At 34.4% G+C, this 22,699-nt stretch overlaps 1 protein-coding gene across 11 annotated transcripts in view; it reads left to right on the forward strand.

Moving 5' to 3' along the window:
• ASB9 (ankyrin repeat and SOCS box containing 9) overlaps positions 1 to 22,699 on the forward strand; it is a 67,467-nt gene that overhangs the window by 5,984 nt on the left and 38,784 nt on the right. For 4 of the 11 annotated variants that reach the window (XM_031958971.1, XM_031958981.1, XM_031958973.1 and 1 more), the window contains exon 1: positions 5 to 678. The exons of 1 other annotated variant lie outside the window; for it this stretch is intronic. In XM_031958971.1, coding sequence (XP_031814831.1) covers positions 585 to 678 — 94 coding nt within the window. In that variant the 5' untranslated portion in view covers positions 5 to 584. Of the gene's footprint in view, positions 1 to 4; positions 679 to 14,345; positions 14,397 to 14,973; positions 15,016 to 22,699 lie in introns of those variants that run through there. 6 more of the 11 variants (XM_031958976.1, XM_031958982.1, XM_031958977.1 and 3 more) reach the window with 4 other exon arrangements.

Consider the following 22,699-nt stretch of genomic DNA (forward strand, 5'->3'; position numbering starts at 1 on the left):
GAGTGATGGGAGTCTCGAGAGGCCACTGGGTTGATTTGTGGCAAGAAGTGACCCGGGAGATGTGATATACAAGACTAGTGCAGGCGACCTCCACAGCCCCCAGGCCTCCTGAGCCCAAGCCTCTGAGCTGTTTCTTTCCCCATTACCATCTCCCCCCTCACCCCCCCACCCCCATCCCTCTCACTCTCCAAAGTTACAAACTGTGAGTTTCCTTCCTGATAAACCTCCAAGGCCCTCTCACTGATTGGTCTCAGTTTGGGAAAAGGACGTGACATCAGCAGCTCCTCTAAGAGCTTGGTGTCCTGAGGTCTCTCTGGGCTTGGGCCAGCCCCTAAGTAGCCAGGGGAGGTGGATGTAAGCCTGGGACCTGGGTGCTCAGGTTACCGGCAGGCTGCTGCTGCTGCTGCTGCTGCTGTTGTTGCTGCTGCGGCTGCTGCTGGCACCGAACCCCAGCCTGCTGCAGAGCCTGTGTGCTCAACAGATGAGTCACACGCCTGAGCTTTGAGTGGCGGGGAGGATGGAATTTGAACTCTCCTGAGCCACCGGAGGGGAACCCTGCCCTGCTCCACAGCCCAGCAGAGCCCATGGCCAGCCAGGGAGGCAACGGGAGCACCAGCAAGCCCCAGGGCTTTGGAGGCCAGCCCCAGCTCCAGGCCTTTGCAAACCCCCTGATGAGTGGTGAGTAACCCTGGATCAGGGCAAGTTTGTGCCTAGCTGGAGCCTGGGGCTGGATGATTGAACTGATTCTGAACTAGAGCATGTTTAGGGGCAGCTTCCAAGAAAGGCTGGCTCCGGAGATCAGTGACTTTTCTTTCTCAATTGGACAGATATGTAGAGCATTTTTCCCATTTGGAAGTTAATTTTATTAATGAAATTGTAAATCCAGGCTCTGTACACATATGTATGTGAATATATCTTTGTATTTTTAAGTGTGTGTATGCATAAATGTACATAGCTATACACATACATGTATGTGTCTAGATGTATATGCACACACTTTTGTGTGTCTATGAACACACATCTGTGATTATATATGTATACACACAATACACATTTGTGTAAAAGTATACACAAATAATGTACACGCATGCCTACAGACGTATATGTATTTAGATTGGATTGTGGAGAGTCGGGAATCTTGGAAAACAGTGAGGAGTCTGGTTTCCCTCTCTACCTATATCATCTATCTGTTGTATGTGTATATATATATATATATATATATATATGTATTAAGTATGCATGTTAGTGTACAAAGAAACACATGTGCATATACATGCACCAAACTCCTGATTTTCATATGTTCAAAATTAGTTTGTACTTTCAAATTGTTTTCCTCAGATAGACTTCAAAGAGACCTCAGTTTTGGTGGGAAAAGTGCATGGATTTCAAAATCCATAAGGTAGTGGTCAGCTGGGAGTGGAGAAGGTTTTATTTTCAACTCATATTCTCTAATAAAGTTCTTAATCCCTTAGTACCCAGTAGGTACTTATTTACCCTGTATAAAGCAGGTTCTTGAGTTAAAACTCTTGTTCAAATGATGGAGACCAACTGTTACTTAAAGAGAAAATGATAAACTAAAATAGATATAATAAATTCACGCTCTCTAAATGAGTGACTTATTTTGTAACTGCACATAGATGTGTAGCTGACCTGCATTGGTAGAAGGATTTTTCTCTTCTGGGAGATATCTTTATCTTTGCAATTGCATGTCTAAGCATGTCTCTGTAGAATCATATTTATAGATACATCTATAAATGTGCATATATGCATGTGTGTATCTTTTGAGTTGCAAGTATAGATAAACACCTATGTGTGGTATATAAGCATTTGTTGTTCAGTGGTTTTCAGTCCAGTCTGACTCTTTGTGACTCCATTTGGGGCTGTTCTTGGCAAAGATACTGGGGTAGTTTGGCATTTTGTTCTCCAGCTCATTTTACAGATGAAGAAACTGAGCAAACAGGGCTAAGTGACTGGCCCAGGGTCACACAGCTAGTGAGTTTCTGAGACCAAATCTGAGCTCAGATGTGTCTTGAGTGTCACATTGATGTGTCACACTTAATTAAGACGTGTCTTCCTGGCTCTAGCCCCAGAATTCTACCCACAATGCCACCCAGTTACTTCTCCCTCCTCATATACATGCATACACACATGTATAGTGTATATGTACACATACTTAAAACACAAACATATATGTGTGTCTATAGAGATACATATATAGACACATATATAAACACATGTATATGTCTATAGACACATATACAAATATACACTGTATAGAGACATAAACACTAACTTATAAACTGTACTTATATGTGGATGCATATGTGAGTGAATGCAGAGGGAAATTTCTTGTGTGTTTGTGAACACATAAGTTTGCAAACTATACACACACATTATATATATACACGTGTGTATTTGCAAACATGTAATCTATATGTAGATGCACATGTATGTGAGTAGAACTGCGGGGGAAATGTTCTCATGTGTATTTGTAAATATATCTATATATAAATGCACATGTTTGTGAGTGGGACTGCAGGGGGAATGTCTCATGTATTTGTAAATATAGATGTAGATGTACATATATGTGAGTGAGACTGCAGGGTTTAATATTTTTGTCTTGGGTATTTGTAAATATATCTATAGGTAGATGCACATGTAAGGGAGTGGGGCTTCAGGGGAAATGTCTCATGAGTTGGACACTTGTCTCTTTTGTTTGTGTGATCCTAAGGAACCGGGGGCCCCAGGGCAAGGCAGGCAGGCAGGGACTGCTTCATTAGCTCCTGATTGATGACTCTGTTAAAAACAGGGCACTGCATCAAAGAGATTATTTCATTCAGCATTCTGTGTTGGCAGTCTGCATTTGATTTAGGTAAGTACACAAAAGGGAGGTTTGGTTATGGGTTTACTCTCAGGAGAAGCGATTCTAAGAGATAACATTGCAGTCCCACTGACAGTGATCCTCCACCCATACCCTGCTCTGGGGTAGATGGACTCTGCCCCTTAGGGAATTCAAGTGCACCTGGGGAGTAAGAGAAAAATGTTCATAGGATTAATATGGTTCATGGATCAATAAGGTCAATAAAACCTTCAGAGACTATCTAGTCCAATTTTCTCAACTTAAGAATGAATAAAGGGAGTCCCAGGGAGGTTATGACTTGCCTCAATTTCCCCGGCTGCTAACATCCTTCCCTCAAAATTTTGCCTTGCATTTATTTTTTTATAGACTTAATTTTTCTTGGGAGGGAATAGTTGGGGTTAAGTGACTTGCCTAGGATCACACAGTACTTACTGTCTGAGATCATATTTGAATTCTGGTCCTCAGGACTTAAGAGCAGCTGCTCTATTACATATCCCACATACCTGCCCCATCCATGTTGAATTATTTACACTGTCTTTCTAAACTGATAAGAGTGTAAACACTTTGAAGGCAAAGGCTACTTTATTTTGGTCTTTATATTTCCATAGCTTAGTGCAGTGTCTAAGACATAATTAGATGCTTAATATATGCTAAATGTTAAAAGAAGAATTTGAACCCAGGTTCTCTGACTCAAGCCATTGTGCTGCTCTACATCCCTCAATATGTTATGCTAGGAATTTGGGGTACAAGGATGAGAAACAACACAATAGGGGGCAGGTAGAGTGGACTGAAATAGAGAAATCCCTTCTAAGCAGTTAAGTATGAAGTGGTGAATGATGATGGTGTGACTAGGGAGAATCAGGGGCAGATGGAAATATTTCAAAAGGAAAGAAAATGTCAAGATATGGCATATCTATATGGAGATGAAAGGGGAAGAATGAACAAAATTTTAATCTGAGATTTCAAACCTGCATATATTAAAATCTGGGAAAGTAAGAGTACTACTGACAGAAGCAGAGCTGTTTTAAAGGGGAGCTAATTTGGGGAAAGATGGATGCAGAGGGAGATAAAAGAGTTAATTTGAAGATCTGTTTAAGTTTATATTCAAATGGAAATCTATATAGACAGTTAATCAACTTTTTTTAGTCTCAATCTACCTTTCTGATCTGATTATCCAAAACTTTCCTTCCCCCACACTCTGTGGTCCAGCTAACCTAGCCTTTTCACCTCTCCATCTGCATACTTTCCCCTGCTTGGAATGCATTTCTATCTCATCTCTGCCTTATTTTGCTTCAAAGCTGCTCTTGACAACTTGTACATGAAGCCTTTCTCAATTTCCCCAGCTACTGGCATCCTTCCCTCAGAATTTTTCCTTAATTTTATTTTATGTAGATTTGGTGAGGGGAGGGCGGGAACAGGGAAGCAATAGGGTTAAATGAGAGATTGGATTTGAATTCCAGTATTTTTAAACTTGACTTCAGGACTGGTGCTCTATCCACTTATAATATCCATTTAAAATTATTTATGGTGTCCTTTCTGATAGAAAGTAAACTTCTTGAAAGTTAGACTACTTTATATTCCCAGAGTTTAGCTCAGAGTCTAGCATATAATTAGGTGCTTAATAAAAGCAGGTGAATTGAACCACAGTTTGGAGAGATGGGGCTGGAGCTGAGTAGAATTGTAGCAACATATTGGAGAAAGGTTAGCTGAATCACTAGAGTAGTTAGGATTTCCATGTCCTGTAGTACACAAAATCAAATGTTTCCCAAATGCCCACAGATCTCTCTAAGATCTTGAGAACTGAGAAAAGCTTGTTGGATTGGTGACTCCAGTCAATCTTATTTCAGTCGTGTCCAACTTTTCTTGATCCTGTGTGTGTTTGTTTATTTTTAAGTTTTGGCAAAGCTACTGGATTGCTTTGCCATTTCTTTCTCTTATTTTACAGATGAGGAAACTGAGGCAAGCAAGTTTAAGTGATTTGCCCAGAGTCACACAGCTCAGTAATTATCTGAGGCTATATTTGAAATCAGGAAGATGAGGCCTCTTGATTCTGGCACTGGCATTCTACCTGTTAATTAAGAGATGGCTTAGGTATCCTGTAAAGTCTTCTTCAGCTCCAGCTGAGATTTTTGTTCAAATACTTCCAGATTAGAAAACTAAGGGAGATAAGGTTCACACAGTTAGTTGGCTGTATAACTGGGTGAGTGAGGCAGCTAAGATTAAGAATCAGGAAAAGTCATTTTCATGAGTTCAAATCTGCTCTCAGACACATACTAGCTGTGCAACACTGGATGAATCAATTAACCCTGTTTGCCACAGTTTGCTCATCTGTGAAATGAGCGGGAGAAGGAAATGGCCAACCTCTCCAGTGTCTGTGCCAAGAAAAGCCCAAATGTGGTCACGACAAGTTGGGAGTGACTGAACAACAAATAACCAAGTGAGTGAACTCCTACTCCTGGGTTTTTTCCACTTACTAACTACACTGCCTTACTGATAGATAAAGATGAGTTAGTCTGAATAAGAGATTTAAGATGCTGATTGAAGGAAGTGGGATATGTATGTGTATTTGTGTGTGTATGTAAGAAAGTTCCAGCATCATTTACAACATATACAAAGATCTACTCTATCAACAAAGTCTACCCTTTTTGTTCTATAAAGCAAGCAGTGAAGAAAGAAGGGGGATTGCAGAAAAGGTGTGTTCTGGTTTCATAATGGGGAATATACCCTTCCTAACCCACAGGAAGGATCAGCTTGCTTGTTGGATTAAGATAGGGAGAAAAATCACTGATTTTAAGATCACTTGACCAAGGTTCAACTTTCAGTTTTCCTACCTACTTGCTGCCTTTGTTATAAAATTGCACAAATAAATTTTCTGACTTTCCAATCTGGAAAATGAATGGGTTGACCCAGCTGACCTTTAGGTCTTTTTCATGCTCTAAAGCTATAAGTTAGCTTTTCCCTCTTCTCTCTTTACCCTCCATTTACCCCCTCTCTCCAAACTTCACCCTTGCTCATTGGAATACAACATTTTCAGTATGATTCCAATGGAATTTTTCCATTGGAATCCTTCCATCAACACACACCGTTGAAACAAATCTCTCCGTTTCCAAGAACAAGGAGACTGTTTATCCCCTTCCCTCCCCACCCCCCTACCTCCCTAGCAGACGAATGCATTGTTTTTATATCTCACTTTGCAACAAATTCTCCAGTATTTTGAGAAAGTCATCTGATAGCATGTGTTATGTGATCATCAAGGAACTTTAAAAATATTATATTGGTCATTTATACTTTCCTAAAACATTCCTCCTCTCTCCCCCTTTCCAAGACCATCCCTTATAATATAGAAAAATAGAGAGGAGAAAAACACTTCAGGAAAAATAATCAATAAATCTTTTGTAAAGCATCTGCTATGTGCTAAGCAGGGCAGCTAGGTGGTGCCATAGTGCACAGAGTTCTGGACCCAGAGTTCAGGAAGACTCATCTTCTTGAGTTCAAATCTGCCTTCAGACACTTACCAGCTGTATGACCCTGGGCAAGGAATTGTTTGTCTCAGTTTTTTCATCTGTAAAATAAGTTGGGAAAGGAAATGGCAAAATTAGTACAGTATCTTTGCCAGGACAACTCCAAATGTGGTCATGATGAGTCAAACACAACTGAAATGATTGAGCAATAACATGTGCCAGCCATTGTGAAAAGCACTAGGTATCATAAATTTGCCAAAGACAGTCTCTATCCTCAAAGACCTATATTGCAAAATTCTGATATATCCAACCTCTGCAAAGAAATGAGGGTGGGGCTTTCTGGCAATATCTTGTTTGGGCTAAGTGTGATTCTTATAATTTGAGAGAATTGGGGTTTGATTATTTTGTTGTTGTTATTGCTATTTTATTGTTGGAATCATTTTGTGAAATATTTTCTTGCTAATTTAAATTCGCATTAATTCATATCTTCCCATGCTTCTCTGAATCCATTGTATTCACTATTGTTTTTCACAATATTTCATTTACATTCATGTACTGCAGGGAGTTTAACCAAGCCCAAATCACTTAGATAGCTACTTTATTTCTAAGCTTTGGCTAATCATTTCTCTGATTATTAGTGATTTGGAACATTCTTTCATGACTAAATATGCTTCTATTGGGGAATAAACTTTTGGTCATGTATATTTCCGCTAATTGTACCTACATATATATGTGTGTTTGTATGTGTGTGCATATATAGATATCTATGTATGTCTGTCCATCCATATGTCTATTCATCCATCTATTTGTGTCTACCCATCTATTATCTAATCTGTCTATCCTTCTAATTGATCTATCTGTCTTTTTATTCATCTTTCATCTATATATCCATGCAGCTATTCTTCTATCTATTGATCAACTGTCTGTCTCTCCATCTATTTATCTATCTATCTACCCACTTATTTACCTACTTGTCTGTCAATCATTTAAGTAACCTTATCATTGATAAGGTATTTTCATATCATTTCATAAGGTATAAGGTGATATTTAATAAAAGTATCTCATCTGGTTTTCTTCTGTTTTGATGACATAACTTTTAATGATCATTTTGCTTATCAATTTTCAAGATGCTATGGCATAGAATGCAAAATATTGGACTAAACCTAATTTCTGTCAGACTGCTTTCTAATTTCCCCAGCATTCTTTTCAAATAGATTATTTCCTAGGGACTTTGTTTCTGGGTTCATCATAATGCTAAGTTACTAAGTTCATTTAATTTTGATTTTGACATATTTATCTTGAATTTTAAAAAAATTTGTATGTAATATAGTTGTAATTCATTTGTTTAATAATGCCTGCCTTTTTGTGATCCCATTTGGGGTCTGCTTGGCAAAGAAAGTGGAGTGGTTTGCCATTTCATTCTCCATCTCAATTTATAGATGAGGAAACTGAGGCAAATAAGTTTTAAGTGATTTACCCAGAGTTACACATCTGGTATACTTTTGAGGCTAGATTTGAACTCAGGAAGAGAAATTCTGATTACAGACTCAGCTAATCTATCCACTGGACCATCTAGATGCTACTTTTTAATGATTTCTATATTAATGATTTCTAAATTAATGATTTCTATATTATTTTGTTCAAGGGTGGCATCAGAAACTTGAAGTATAGCTAGGTGCTGTACTTGGAGTCAGGAAAACCCGAGTTCAAATCTTCCCTTAAACACTTACTAGCTGTGTGACCCCAGGAGAGTCACTTGTAGACTCAGTTTCCTCATCTCTAGAATGGTTGAGACAAATGACATCTATCTTACTGGATTGTTGTAATGATCAAATGAGATGATATTTGTAAAGTGCTTGGCAAAACGTAGAGCACTATATGAATACTAGCTATTATCACTGTCGTCATCATCATCATCATTATTGAAGTTATTGTTTCTATTTTCTTTGCTGCTTTTCTAGGATTTTCTATACAAGCCATTATGCCATCAGAAAATAAGGATAGGTTTTTCTTCTCGTAGCCTATCTTTATGTCTTTAATTTCTTTCTCTTTTGCTGTCGTGGAAAAAATACCAAAAAAGGAGCCTTAGAGAAATTTACTGATTACCAACTAATATGGCTGTAATCCTATCTTTACAGAATTTTTTATGTGACTTATCTATGTACAAATTGAGGGCATTCTCCCTGATGGTATTTGTAGAAATCATGTAGGCTTTCAAATATAATAAACATGTGGGATCGATAGGTGGTATAGTGTCAGAGCACCAACTCTGGAGTCAGGAGGGCCTGAATTCAAATTTAGATTCAGACACTTGACACTTACTAGCTGTGTGACCCAGGGAAAGTCATTAAACCCTTATTGCCTAGCTCAAAATAACAATAATAATAAATGATGCACAACATCTTTGTCATTTCACAATTAACTAAAGATGCAGAAAATATAAGCCTTGTTGTGCTTATTATTTGTTCATTTAAAAAAATCAGCATTTGATCAGTAGAACAAAATGATATCTCATTTATAACAACAACAGGGTGTCTCTCATCTAGGCATCAAGATAGTAAAAATTTCCTTAGGTGATGTAACAATAGGAATAACCCTGTTCAGTGACCCTTTAACAATAAATGTGGAATAAAGCACAAAACAGGAAAATAAATGTATGCTTGTTAAAGACATTTACCACTATGAAGGAAGAGACCAGGATACTGTTTGGAATAGTGATTCCAAGTGTGTCATACCCTAGTACACTGCAGAACTCTCTAGGACAGATCTTTAATCTCACAAGAGTTTGATCCATACTGGAAAGACTATATGAAAAATGTCTACCATACACATTTTAAATAAAAAAAAAACCGCATAAAGAAAAAGAAAAACAGAAATGGGACAAAACAAAATAAAAAGAAAGAGAACATTATTTGCCCAGCAAAACATCAGGGAGGATTCAAAATATATAATAATTAATTGCCTCAAGAAAAAAAATATATATATATATTAGAAGAAATTATATTCACGAGTGTCCATCTTTTCTTTACTTCCTTATAAATTATTGTTTTGTTCTCTGTCATGCACCTTTTTTACTTTATTCTTTTTTCCTCCTTTCATCATCCCCATCTCTCCCAAGCAGGCTGTAGTTAAGAAAGGATATACACACACACACATACACACACACACCCTTTTCCTATCCCTGCTGACTCTTTGCTTTAATTCTGCTCCTTAATTTGCCTTTTCTTAACCTCCCTTGTCTTCTTCCCTTCTCTTTTGCTTCCCCATCTGCCCATCCCTACCCACTTATTTTATTTTTTTTTAATAGATTTTGGAGGATTCTATACCCTTTGTTTATCCTATTAAATCCATTTCTGATGTGAGTAGATTTTCTGAACGAGGAGCCTTCCTCCCCCTCGACTTTGTGTCTATTCTTCCTTTGCAGTTCCTTTGTATAACATAATTACTATTTTTACCTAAACTCTGCCCCAATCTTTCTTTTGAGCTACCCTATTGCTGATGTCAATCTTGAACATATGGTATACATTTCCCATGTTAAAAACACACACACACACGCACACACATGCACAGGCAATTTGTCATGTTGAGTTGCTTGAAATTGATCTTTGGTATTGACTCTTATATGTTAAATTTTCTATTGAGTTTTGTTTGGTTGATAGAAAGTCTTGAAAAATCTGCAAGTTCATTGAATATACATTTTTTCTCATCCAATATTATGGATATTTTTGCTGGAAATGATCTCTTTGGCCACATAGTTCTTTTGAGTGTCAATAGATATAATTCTAGGACCTGTGGTCTTTTATTGTGGCTGCTGATAAGTTCTGTACAATTCTAACTGTAGTTCCAGCATATTTGAATTTTTTTTCTTGTTTTTTTGAAAAATTTTCTCTTTGATCTGGGTTTTTTTGAAATTTGGCAATAATATTCCTATGTGTTTTCCACAAAGGATCTCATTGAGGTGGTAATTGAATTTTTTTCTATTTCTACTTTTCCCCTCCTGTTTCTCTTGGATTATTTCTTGCATTATTATATCAAGTTTTTTTATTTTTTGATCACAACTTTCAGGCAGTCCAAATATTCTTAAATTTTCTTTTTCTTGATCTGTTCTCCAGATCTCTTGCTTTTCTTATAAAATGTTAAACATTCTGTCCTATTTTTCATTTTTTATAATCTGTTTTGTTATTTCTTGATCTCTCATACCTTTTCTGGCTTTCCCTTACCTGATTCTAATTTCAAAGAATTATTTTCATCTTTGAGACTTTATCTCCTTTTATAATTGGTTAACTTTTTCCCCCCATAATCTTGTTTTTCTTGGGTGGTTTATATACCTATATGTATATCTATCTATCTATCTATCTATATTTTAGTTTCTCCTCAATGTTTCTCATTTGGTTTTTGAATTCTTTTTGGAGTTCTATTTCACATTACTCTTTGGGGTAGAAGCTTTTTTTAATTAGTATTATCCTCTGAAGATGAATCCTGATCTTATCTACTCCCAAAGTTTCTATGATTGGGGTCTAATTACCATTTCATACTGTGGAGATTTTAACATGCATTTGGATTGGATTCCATAGAGCAACAGAAAAAGATTCTGATCATTAAAAGTTGCTGTGGTGTCAAGGAAGATCAAAACACACATTGAGACAAAGCCTCCAAGAAAAATAAGAATTGGTCTCAGGTCATGGCAGAGCTCAAAAGGGATTTTGAAAATCAAGTAAAAAAGATAGAGGAAAAATTGGAAGAAATGAGAGTGAGGCAAAAGGAGATGCAAAAAGTTGATGAGAAGAACGTTTTAAAAAGCAAAAATGGCCAAATGGGAAAGGATGTATAAAAGTTTATTGAGGAAAATAATTCCTTAAAAATTAGAATTGAGCTAATGGAAGCTAATTGAGCTAATAAGAAATCAAGAAACAATTTAAAAAAATCGAAAGACTGAAAAAAATAGAAAACCATGTGAAATACCTCACTGGAAAAACAACTTTCTTGGAAAATAGATCTAGGAGAAATAACTTAAAAGTATTGGTTTACCTGAAAAGCATGATTTAAAAAAAGCCTAGACATAATTTTTCTTTTTTAAAATGTCAAACATGGTAGAAATATATGTTAAATCCAATATATGCATAAATATTTATATAATTATTGTACCGCGCAAGAAAAAAAGAGAAGCAAAATAAAACGCAAGCAGACAACAACAAAAAAGTGAAAATGCTATGTTGTAAACCATACTCAATTCCTACAATCCTCTCTCTGGGTGTAGATGGCTCTCTTCAACGCTGAACAATTGGAACTGGTTTGAATCATCTCATTGTTGAAGAGAGCCAAGCTAAACATAATTTTTCTTTTTTCTTTTTCTTTTTTTAAAATTATTTTTATTATAGCTTTTTATTTACAAGATATATGCATGGGTAGTTTTTCAGCATTGACAATTGCAAAACTCTTTGTTCCAATTTTTCCCTTCCTTCCTCCCCCAGATGGCAGGTTGACCAATATATAAACATCATTTTTCAAGAAATTAAAAAGGAAAACTGTGCTGATATTTAAGAACCAAAGGGTAAAATAGAAGTTAAAAAAAAAAATCTACTGATCACTTCCTGAAAAAGGTCCCAAAATGAAAACTCTCAGGAATGTTATAGCCAAATTCCAGATCAAGGAGAAAATATTGCAGGCATCCAGAAAGAAAGAATTCAAGTATAATGGAGCCAAAGTCAGGATAACACAAGATTAATAACACAAGATTTAACAGATTCTTCATTAAAGAATTGGAGGGTTTGGAATATGATATTCTGAAGTGCAATGGAGCTAGAATTACAACCAAGAATAATTTACTCAGCAAAAATGAGTATAATCCTTTTGCAGGGGAGGGGGAAAGGGGAGGTAGATATTCAGTGAAATAGAGGACTTACAAGCATTTGTGATGAAAAGACCAGAGCTGAATAGAAAATGTGATTTTCAGATAGAGGACTCAGGAGAAGCATATAATCAGAAGTAAGAGAAGCAGATAATAAGAACAATGAAATCATAAGGGACTTAATAAGGTTTAACTGTTTACATTCCTCCCAGAGAGGATAATGCTTTTAACTCATAAGAACTTTCTCATTGTTGTGGCAGTTAAGAGTATGTATACACAGAGGGCACAGGTATGAGTTGAATATTAAGGGATAATATCTAAAAATAAATAAATAAAATTAAGGGGTGAGAGAGGAATGTACTGGGATAAAGGGAAAAGGAGAGGTGCAATGGTGCAAATTATCTGCCAAAAAGAGTTTTACAAAAAGATTTTACAATGGAGGGGAAGAGAAGAAGAGGAAGAAGAACTGGCTCAAAGAGAAAATAAAAAACACACTCAATATTGGTATAGAAATCTATCTTATGGGGCATCTACATGGCACAGTGGATAGAGCACCAACCCTGAAGTCAGGAGGTCCTGAGTTCAAATCTGGTCTCAGACATTTAAGACTTCCTAGCTGTGTGATTCTGGGCAAGTCATTTAACCCCAATTGCCTCAGCAAAAACAAAAAAAAACAAACAAAAAAAAATCTATCTTACCCTGCAAGAAAGTAAGAGAAGAAGGGGACACAAGAAGGGAAGAAGGTGATAGAAGAGAAAGCATATTGGTGGAGGGAGTAGTGGAAAGACTGAAAAGTCTGATCCAGGATCAGGGTGAAAGGAGAAAGAAAAGAATTAAGAGGGGGGAAATACAGTGAGCAATAGTAATTGGGAGAATAATTTTGAAACTCATTTCTTTGATGAAGGCCTCTTTTTCAAATGTTTAAGGAATGGAGTCAAATTTACACAATATAAGATCCATTCTCAATAAATGATCTGTGAACTGTGTCATATGACATATGAACTATGTCAAAAGGACTCTAAAATCATGCATATCCTTTGACCTAACAGTACCACTATGAATTCCAAAGGAGATTTTAAAAAAAGGAAAAGGACTTACATATACAAAAATATTTTTAGCAGCTTTTTTCTCAGGGCAAAGAATTGGAAATTCAGGGGATGTCCATCTATCGGGGAATGGTTGAATAAATTGTGGTAGTGATTATGATGGAATATGATTATTCCATAAGAAATTATGAACAGGATGCTCTCAGAAAAACCTGGAAAGTCTTCAATGAGCTCAAGCAAAGTGAAATTGTACTTTGTACAACGTAATAGTAATGTTCTGAGATGATCAGTTGTGAATGACTTTGCTATTCTCAGCAATACAATAATCTAAGACAACTATGAAGGACTTGTGTTGAAAAATGCTCTCCATGCCCAGAGAAAGAACTGATTGTTTCTGAATACAGACTGAAGTATATTTTTGTTTTTTTCTTGCTTTTTTTAAATTTTTTTTTTTGGAAGGGGGGAGATATAGGTTTTCTTTCACAACTTGACTTTTATGGAACTGTTTTGCATAACTACACATATGCCTTCTCTGTGGGGATTGGGGTAGGGAGGAAGGAAGAGAATCTGGAACTCAAAGTTTTAAAAACAAATGTAAAAAAATTGTTTTACATATAATTGGGGAAAATAAAATATTAAAATAAAACAAAATTTTAAAAAAGTTTTGATAGGCTCACTGGACTGTCCCCCTCCCTGAAATTGGATTATTAAAGATCTCTACTTGGTATTCAGTTAATTTGGGTATTTTATAGTCCTGTAGGTAATTTTCTATTTCTTTTGAATTTTCAGGATTATAGGCACATAACTATTTATAAAAGATTTTAGTAATTCTTTTTATTTGTTGTGATTTTAACCTTGTTCATTTTAATTTTATTTTATTTTCCTCTTCTTTTTGATCAATTCACCTAAACATTTGTCAACATTGTTATTAGCCTTTTAAAAAACAACTAAAAACTTCAGTTTTATTTATCAGTGCAGGTGTTTAATTTATCTATTTCTCCTCTAATTGTGAAGATTTCTTCTCTTATACTTATTTTCAATTTACTTATTTGTTGGTTTTCTAATTTTAAAATTTACATATTCAGTCAATTAATCCTCATTTTTTCTATTTTGTTAACTTATGTTTTTAGGGATATAATTTTTCCTCTGAGGACTGCTTTAGCTGTATCCCAGAAATTTTGGTATGTTGTCTCATCATTATTATTGTCCTTCACATAGTTATTAATTATTTCTGTGATTTGTTCTTTGACCCTCTCATTGTTCAGACTTTCATTATTAAGTCTCCATTTAGGTCTCTGTCTTTTACTTGATCTCTCTACACTGCAATCTATTTTTATGGCATTAGTGATATTGAAGGATGTATACTTAGTGATAATTTCTGTGTCCTAGCACATGGTTTATTTTTGTAAATGCATTGTATATTGCTGAGAGATATGTATATATTTAATATTCTCATTCAGAAAATGTCATTAATTTTTTAGTCTAAATTATCACAGAGTAGTTCCATTTCTGTCCTTTGGTTTCCCTTTGCTAGATTTGTCCAACTCTGAGCAAGTAACAGTAGTCTCAGTCTATTTCAGTATTAGTAGGTATTTTTGTAATTCAGTTAACTTTTCCAATGTGTATAATGGTATGCCATTTGGTACATATGTATAATATTGATATTGATACATTATCTGTTTTTCTTAAGTATAATATAATTTCCTTATTTGTCTCCATTGAAATTATGATTAAAAAATTTTTTGCTTTGTTTGCTAGCATGATTGCAACTCCTGCTTTTTTGGACTCATCTGATACATGGTAAATTTTGATCTAGCCTTTTATTTTGATTCTATGTGTATATGCTTTTTAGATGTCCTTGTAAATAACAGATTGTATGGTTTTGTTTATACTTTCTGCCCCTCTCTTTCATTGTGTTGGCTCATTTAGTCCATTTATATATAAAATTTAGAGAATTATATTTGTGTTTTCTTCAGTTTGCTTCTCTAATATTTTAGTAGTTTTTATTCCTTCCTTTTAAGTTAATATTTTTGTCTTTGTGATTGGTCTTGCTTAAATTAATTTGATGTAACTTTTCCAAAACCTTTCTTCTCTTTTATTTTTTTTTTTTCATTTCCAATATTCTACCCTGTTCCTGTAAAATTCTGTTTGGAGTCTTACTTAAATTTATGATATTTTTTTCTTTTTTTAAAAATATATTTTATTACATTTTTCTTTCCTTTTGTTTCTCTTCTTTCCCCTGTTATTGAGAATCTTTCCTCCTTTCTGGCAACTTTGTTTTCTATGCCAAAGAAGTTTTTCTTTTGAAAGTTTATTTCCTGGCACAAAGGAATATTCACTGGGGAAGCAAATGAGGAAGAAGGTTGGGGAATTGTACAAAGAAAAAATGTCACAAATAAATCTCATTCTCATCTGAATCAAATGAAGATTTGTGTCCATTTGAAAATGCAAGCACAGAAAATAAAATATGTAAACATATACATACATATGCATGTATATATACAAACATATACACTTATATGCAAACACAAAAAGTCTGGCATAACAATCTATTAAACTCTACAGGGTAACAGGTAAGGACAAGGAAAGGGGATATATGGGTTTAAAAGGGAGGGAAGAAATGAGAAAGGAATAATGACACAAAATATGTGAATTTTTGAATGTGGATCATAAAGGGAGGATTTAATGAAAAAAAAAGATGGGAGAGCAAAAGGGAGTGAAAGAAAAAAAGGCAAGGAAAAAGAAAGAAAAGAAGGAAGAAGGGAGGAAGAGAAGAAAGGAAGAAATAAAAATGTCAGAGAGAGAAAGAAATAAAGAAAAAAGAAAAAGGAGAGAGAGAAAAAAAGAAAAGGAAAGGCGAGGAGAAAAAAAGGAAAGGAAACAGAAAGAAAGAAAAAGAAAAAGGGGAGAGAGAAAAAAAGAAAAGGAAAGGCGAGGAGAAAAAAGGAAAGGAAACAGAAAGAAAGAAAAAAAAGAAGGGAAGAGATAAAAGGAGAAGGGAAGAAGAAAGGAAGGAGGAAGGAAAAAAGAAAGAGTAGGAACTGGTAATTGAAGTCTGGCTATGGGTTAGAAAGGAGAAGCAGTTTAATGGAAATAGATCGATAGTGTTGATCACATTGCTTCTTCTACCTTTTCTTTTTAACAGGGGGCAGGAAACAAAGGGAACAAATAATGTAGGGAAGTACACAATCATCAATGATAGCACTGAATTATAAATCCACCTACAAAACGGGAAAAAAAGAGAACATTATGGATTAGAACAAGATTATGCTTATAAGAAGCATACAAATTGTAAAGACTTACAAAGTGTTAATATGAAGGGTAGGAGCAGAATTTATTATGTTTCAGCTGAATTAAAAAATAGCACTCATGATCTTTGACAAAGTAATTTTAAGACACGACCAAGATTAGAAGGGAAGCACAAAGCTGGGAAAAATGTATACAGCCAATGTTTCTGATAAAGGCCTCGTTTCTAAACTATATAAAAAGTGTATCAAATTTATAAGAATACAAGTCATTCCCCAATTGATAAATGGGTCAAAGGATATGAACAATTTTCAGATGATGAGATTAAAGCCATCTATAGTCATATGAAAAAATGCTCTAAATCACTATTGATTAGAGAAATGCAAATTAAAATAACTCTGGGGTACCACCTTATAGCTCTCAGATTGCCTAAGATGACAGGAAAAGGTAATGATAAATGTTGAAGGTATGTGGGAAAACTGAGACACTAATGCATTGTTGATGGAGTTGTGAACTGATCCAACCATTCTGGAGAGCAATCTGGAATTATGCCCAAAGGGCTATAAAATTGTGCATATTTTTTGATGCAGCAGTGACACTACTTGGTCTGTATTCCAAAGAGATAATAAATTAAGGAAAAAAGACTCATATGTGCAAAAATGTTTGTAACAGCTTGTTTTATGGTGGCAAAGAACTGGAAAATGAGTAGATGAATAGATGAGTGGATTGGGAAATGGCTGAATAAGTATATGAAAGTAATGGAATATTATTGTTCTAAAAAAAAGTGATAAACAAGATGATTTGAGAAAGGCCTGGAAAGATTTACATAAATTGATGCAGAGTGAAACAAGCAGAAGCAGGAATACATTATACAGCAAGATTATGCAATGATCAACTGGGAAGGATTTGACTCTTCTCAGCGGTTTAGTGATCCAAGGCAATACCAATAAACTTTGGATGGAAAAACATCATCCACTTCCAGAGAGAGAATTATGGAGACTGAATGTAAATCAACACAAGCTGTGTTCACTTTTTTTACTTTTATTTTATTTTTGTCTTGCGGTTTTTTTCTTTTGTTCTGATTTTTCTCTCCCAACATGATTCATAAGGAAATAATGTAAAAAATAAATTATATGTATAACCAAAATAAATATTTTTAAAAAGTAATATTAAAGAAAGTCCCTAAAATAGAGAAGTTATGTTATACTGTAAGATATAGATACTGAAGTAATATCAGAACTATATATATGAAATATATATATGAATATTTTATGTATAACTATATACATATATGTTATATATATATACATACACATAGACACAAATATATATGTATACATGTATATACACAAATACCAAATGGCATAGACTATAAAAGAGTTTAAAGGAATAGTAATAAGGATTGAATTGCTGTCTAAAAATAGAGAGCAAAACTATAATACTTAGGGACCTCAATAGCTAACATTTATATAATACTTACTATGTGCAATGTTAAATACTTTGTTAAATGTTAAATACTTTAAATTATTATCTTATTTGAATCTTAGAGCAATTCTGGGTAGCAGATGCTATTATTCTCATTTTGCAGATGAAAAAAATAAGACAAACAGATTAAGTGGCTTACTTATACAGGTCACATAGTTAAAATATCTGAGGTCAAATTTGAACTCAGCCCCTTAATGTATCCTCTTTAGACCTAGATGAATCTAGCATAAATGAATGAATGAATGTATGAATGAATGGATAAATAAACAAGAAAGAAGTTAAGGACCCAAATAGAGTTTTAGAAAAGTTATATAGGAGAGCTTTTTGATGACTGTAGGGTTTTTTCAATTATTAAAAAAACTACGAACATAACATCTTAAGAACAAAATAAAAACCACATGTTTACATTAATAGATGCAGAAAAGATTTGATAAATACAACATCTATTTCTATTTGGGAAATGACTGAATAGAATATGATATATGAATCTAATCTAATTTTGTCATTCAGCAAGAAAGCATGAAAAGGACAATTTAGAAGAAACAGGGTGTTGGACAAATTGATATAGAATGAAGTGAGCAAAACCAGGAGAAAAATTTATACAATGATTATTAGATCATAAAGACAGGCAACTTTGAAAGACTTAAGAATTCTGGTCAATGAAGTCATCATTTAATACTGTAGTAGTCCATTAATGACATATGTTTCTCATCTCTTGATTAAGAGGTGATAGAGTTGAAAGAGTTCAAATTTTAGAGTTCAAAGTTTAGAGTCCAAATAGAGTTGAAGGATGAGTTGTTCATTTGGAACATGGCAAGTGTATGGATTTGCTTTCCCTGATTATGCTCATTAGTTATAAGAATAGATTTAAAAAACTTGATGGAGGGAGACAATTGGGGGAAAAGAGTAATGAAAGTATATTTTTAAAAAAGTATCAATGAAGCATTGAAAAAAGTGCAAAAAAATGTGAATATAAAAGACAACTTGAACAGCTTTGGAACTAAAATGTGGTTTGCATCATCCTTAAAAATTTTTAATGTAATACATATTTATAATTTTATGTACAATTTTCTTTATACCTTCTTTACAATTTACATATCTTTACATACTGGCTGGCATTTTTCAAATTCCTTGCACCTTTTCAAGGTAAAAAAATTAAAAATTATTCTCTTATTTATTGAATTGCTATTATTCTTTAATATCCATTTTACAAATTGCTGTATTGGTTTTAAGCTCTACCTTCTAAGTGATTTCTACATTACTGTCTTTCTAGGTCATTTTTTATGCTGTGTCACACTCCAGAGTTATAAATTTTCAAAGCAATGTTGCATAGAAATAATTCCTTTGCCCCTTCTTTCTCACCTGCCTGAGTAGAATTAGTACTGCTTGTAGTCAAGTATATGAAGTCAAAAAGGGATTATGTATTCTTAGAGTATCTAAGCAAAATGGGAAAGACAGCAGAAGAGAAGGATTGAATCACGGGGACAAAAAGATAGGATTTCAACCCAACATAGGGGAAGGCAGCATCCACTGAAAAGCATTTCTATGGAAGAATTAGTAATATGGGAAATGGAGATGTCATGGGATTGGTGCCCATCTTCTATAAGAAAATATTGGACCTCTGGATAATAGTATCTTGACTTGGTAAAAGGGATGTATTAACTTTCAGTGTCAACTGGCACCCAGAAGGGGAGTGGGACATGAGCTCAGATATGAGATAGCACAGTCATTGGGAAGGAGAATGATCTTGGGGATGGCAGAGGTTCACATAAGAGTGCAGGAGTTGAGTCACAGAGTTAATTAAGTTCTATCCACTTGGTGGAATTTCTATAGCAAGGAGGATCTCAAGATGAATCCCAAACATAAATAAACCTGTGAGTCACTTTATCTGAGGTAGGAGGAAGGGAGAAGAAAAAAGTGCTGAGAAAATGCTTTAAAGTCCCCCAGCATTTACTTTTAGGGAGTTAACCTTGTCAATTGGTAATTGTTCTGTGGTTTTTGGCTGTAATTGTTTTGTGGTAGATACATAATTCCTTTTTGGAAAGGTTAGAATAAAAGTGGTCTGAGGGCTGCCCTTTCAAAACATTTACTGACTGGCCCATCTCTCTTTGAAATTGTGTTTCTTTGAGACATAATTGAAATCCTTTCTAAAATAATGAAAGTTTCTGAATTTAATTCCCTAAAAAACTAAAGGGACATTCTTTTCAAGTGTCACAGAGATAAAAACCCTTCAATTTAAGAGTCATGGAAATGAAAGGTGAGTCTAAAGAAGCTAAATTGATCTTCAGTTAGGTGGTGGGTGATTAAAACTGTGTTTCTCATCTCAGCTGAAAATTTTGGTAACTGGCTGGGTTACCACTGCCACTTTGCAATGCACAAATTTGTTCAGCTATAAAATGTTGCAAATGTGTGGTGAAAAAATCAATGCTTTTTTCAAGGCCTGAGATTTTTTAATACTTTGCTAAATTCCCTATTTGTTAGTATTCTTTTCCTTTTCAAATTGCCTTATAATTACTTATCTCTTTAAGGGGGGAGGGACACCCTTCTCGTAAACTCTTTGAAGGCAGGAATTATTTAATCTTTGTATCTTCCCCTGCTGACATAGTACGTTATAGATGTTGTAGATATTTAATATATCTTTATTTAGTTTATTTGATTGAAAGGGGCTCCGTAAAAACACAGGTTTGGAGTCAGAAACAGGTCTTGTTTTTAATCCTGACTTAAGTGTTTATTACTTTTCTGATATTGGACAATTCATTTCTCTCTGAGCCTCTGTTACCTTCTCTGTAAAATAAATGGTTCAGACTGAATTACTTCTAAGATCCCTTCCAATTTTAAATACCATGAGCCTGTAAAATTATTCAAATTATACATGCATATATGTAATATATGATTTATGTGTTTTGTATATATGTTAATATCTTCATCAACAGCATATCTTTCACCTTTTCTATTCAGAAAGCTATTGTAATAAATATTTTTTAAAAAGATAAAGAAAAAAAATCATTTTAGCGAATTAATCACCAAACCTATCAACATGATTCTGTAATGATTCTGTGATTCTTCACATTTGGAGTGCCATGCTCACTATAAATACTTCATATAGATTGATTATATCATGTGATAAATTCATCATAAGAGAATTACATCTTTTAGAGACTATCTTCTCAGAATGATTAGGAAAACTTTGTTGTAACTAATCTTTTATTTAAAAATTACTCTAGTTAAACTAAAGTTTAGATATCTTTATGATGCCCATAGCAAAATCTTATGGGCATAGATAAGCAAGAGAGACAAAGAGACTGCTTTGTTGGAACTTAGCCTGGCTATGGGGAAACTTGCAAGCAAGTATATAAAATGATGTTTTAGCATAAAATATTTGTGCAAAATTAGTTTAATTTGAATATATAAGTACTGATGGGACAGTGACTGAAGGATTTATCTGCGAGGTAGAGATGAGGTACGGCTTACTGAAAGTGATGGATTTTAAACTACTTTTTTTTTCCCTAAAATTTTATCTGTTTGTTACTTTATCTCCCTGTCATCCCTCCCATTGATGGGGGAAAAAGATTTTTAAAAGCCCCTTCTGATAGATAAGCAGACAAACACAAAAATTCTTGCATTAATCAGATTTTTTTTTTTTTTAAAGTCTAGTCCTGTACCTTGTAGCTATCACTTCTCTGTGAAGAGAAGGGTAGAATGTTTCATCACTGATTCTTTCAAGAAATGATCAGAATTCTTAAGTCTTTTTGTCATATGACAGTGTTGTTACTATATGAATTGCTTGCTTGGGTCTGAATCAGTACATACAGATTTTCTCAAATTTCTCTGAAACCATCCTTTTAATTATCATTTCTTACAGCACAGTAGTTCTCCCTTATGTTTATGTACCATAATTTGTTCAGCAGTTCCCCATTTAAGTTGTTCCCCTAAGTTTCCAGTTAAACTGATTCTTGAATGACTACTGTTGGGGAATGGGGGGAGGGCAGAATCTAAGTGAGAAGCAGTGTGTAATAGTTGAAAGAGCATGGGATGGGGGTCAGAAGATTAAGCAATCAGTTAACTTGCCTTTATAGCTATTACTACGTGTTAATTTCTATTACTATTGTTAACTACCTCTTTATTTATGAACCTATAATTGGTTATCACAATATTAGTAAAAGACCAACCCTGAAAATCAGGATCATCAACATGATGGAAAGAAAAGTAAACCTAGGGTAGCTAGATGATGAAGTGGATAAAGCCCTGGGCTTGAAGTCAGGAAGATTTGAGTTCAAATCCACCTTTAATTGGCTGTTATTCTGGGCAAGTCACTTCACCACTGCCTACCTCAGTTTCCTCATATGTTAAATAGGAAGGGCAATAATAATAGTAGTACCTACTTTCCAGCATTTTTATGAGGATTAAATGAGATAATACATGTAAAACATTTTGCAAATCCTAAAGCATTATATAACATTAGCTATTACTATTATTACCCGATTAAAATAATTTTGCATGAACAAGCAACTTTTTTTTAAAAAAAGCTTTCTTATTTTCAAAAGATATGCATGGATAATTTTTTCAACATTAACTCTTGCAAAACCTTGTGTTCCAAAATTCCCCCTCTTCCCCCAAAAGGGGAACTTTAGATGGCATGTAATCCAATATATGTTAAACATGTTCAAATATGTTAAATACAATATATGTATACAGAGTTATACAATTATTGTGAAGCAGCTTTTGATGAAACAATCGAGTATTTTGACATAAT

This window comes from Sarcophilus harrisii, chromosome 3 (assembly GCF_902635505.1).
Source record: "Sarcophilus harrisii chromosome 3, mSarHar1.11, whole genome shotgun sequence".
Lineage (NCBI taxonomy): Eukaryota > Metazoa > Chordata > Mammalia > Dasyuromorphia > Dasyuridae > Sarcophilus > Sarcophilus harrisii.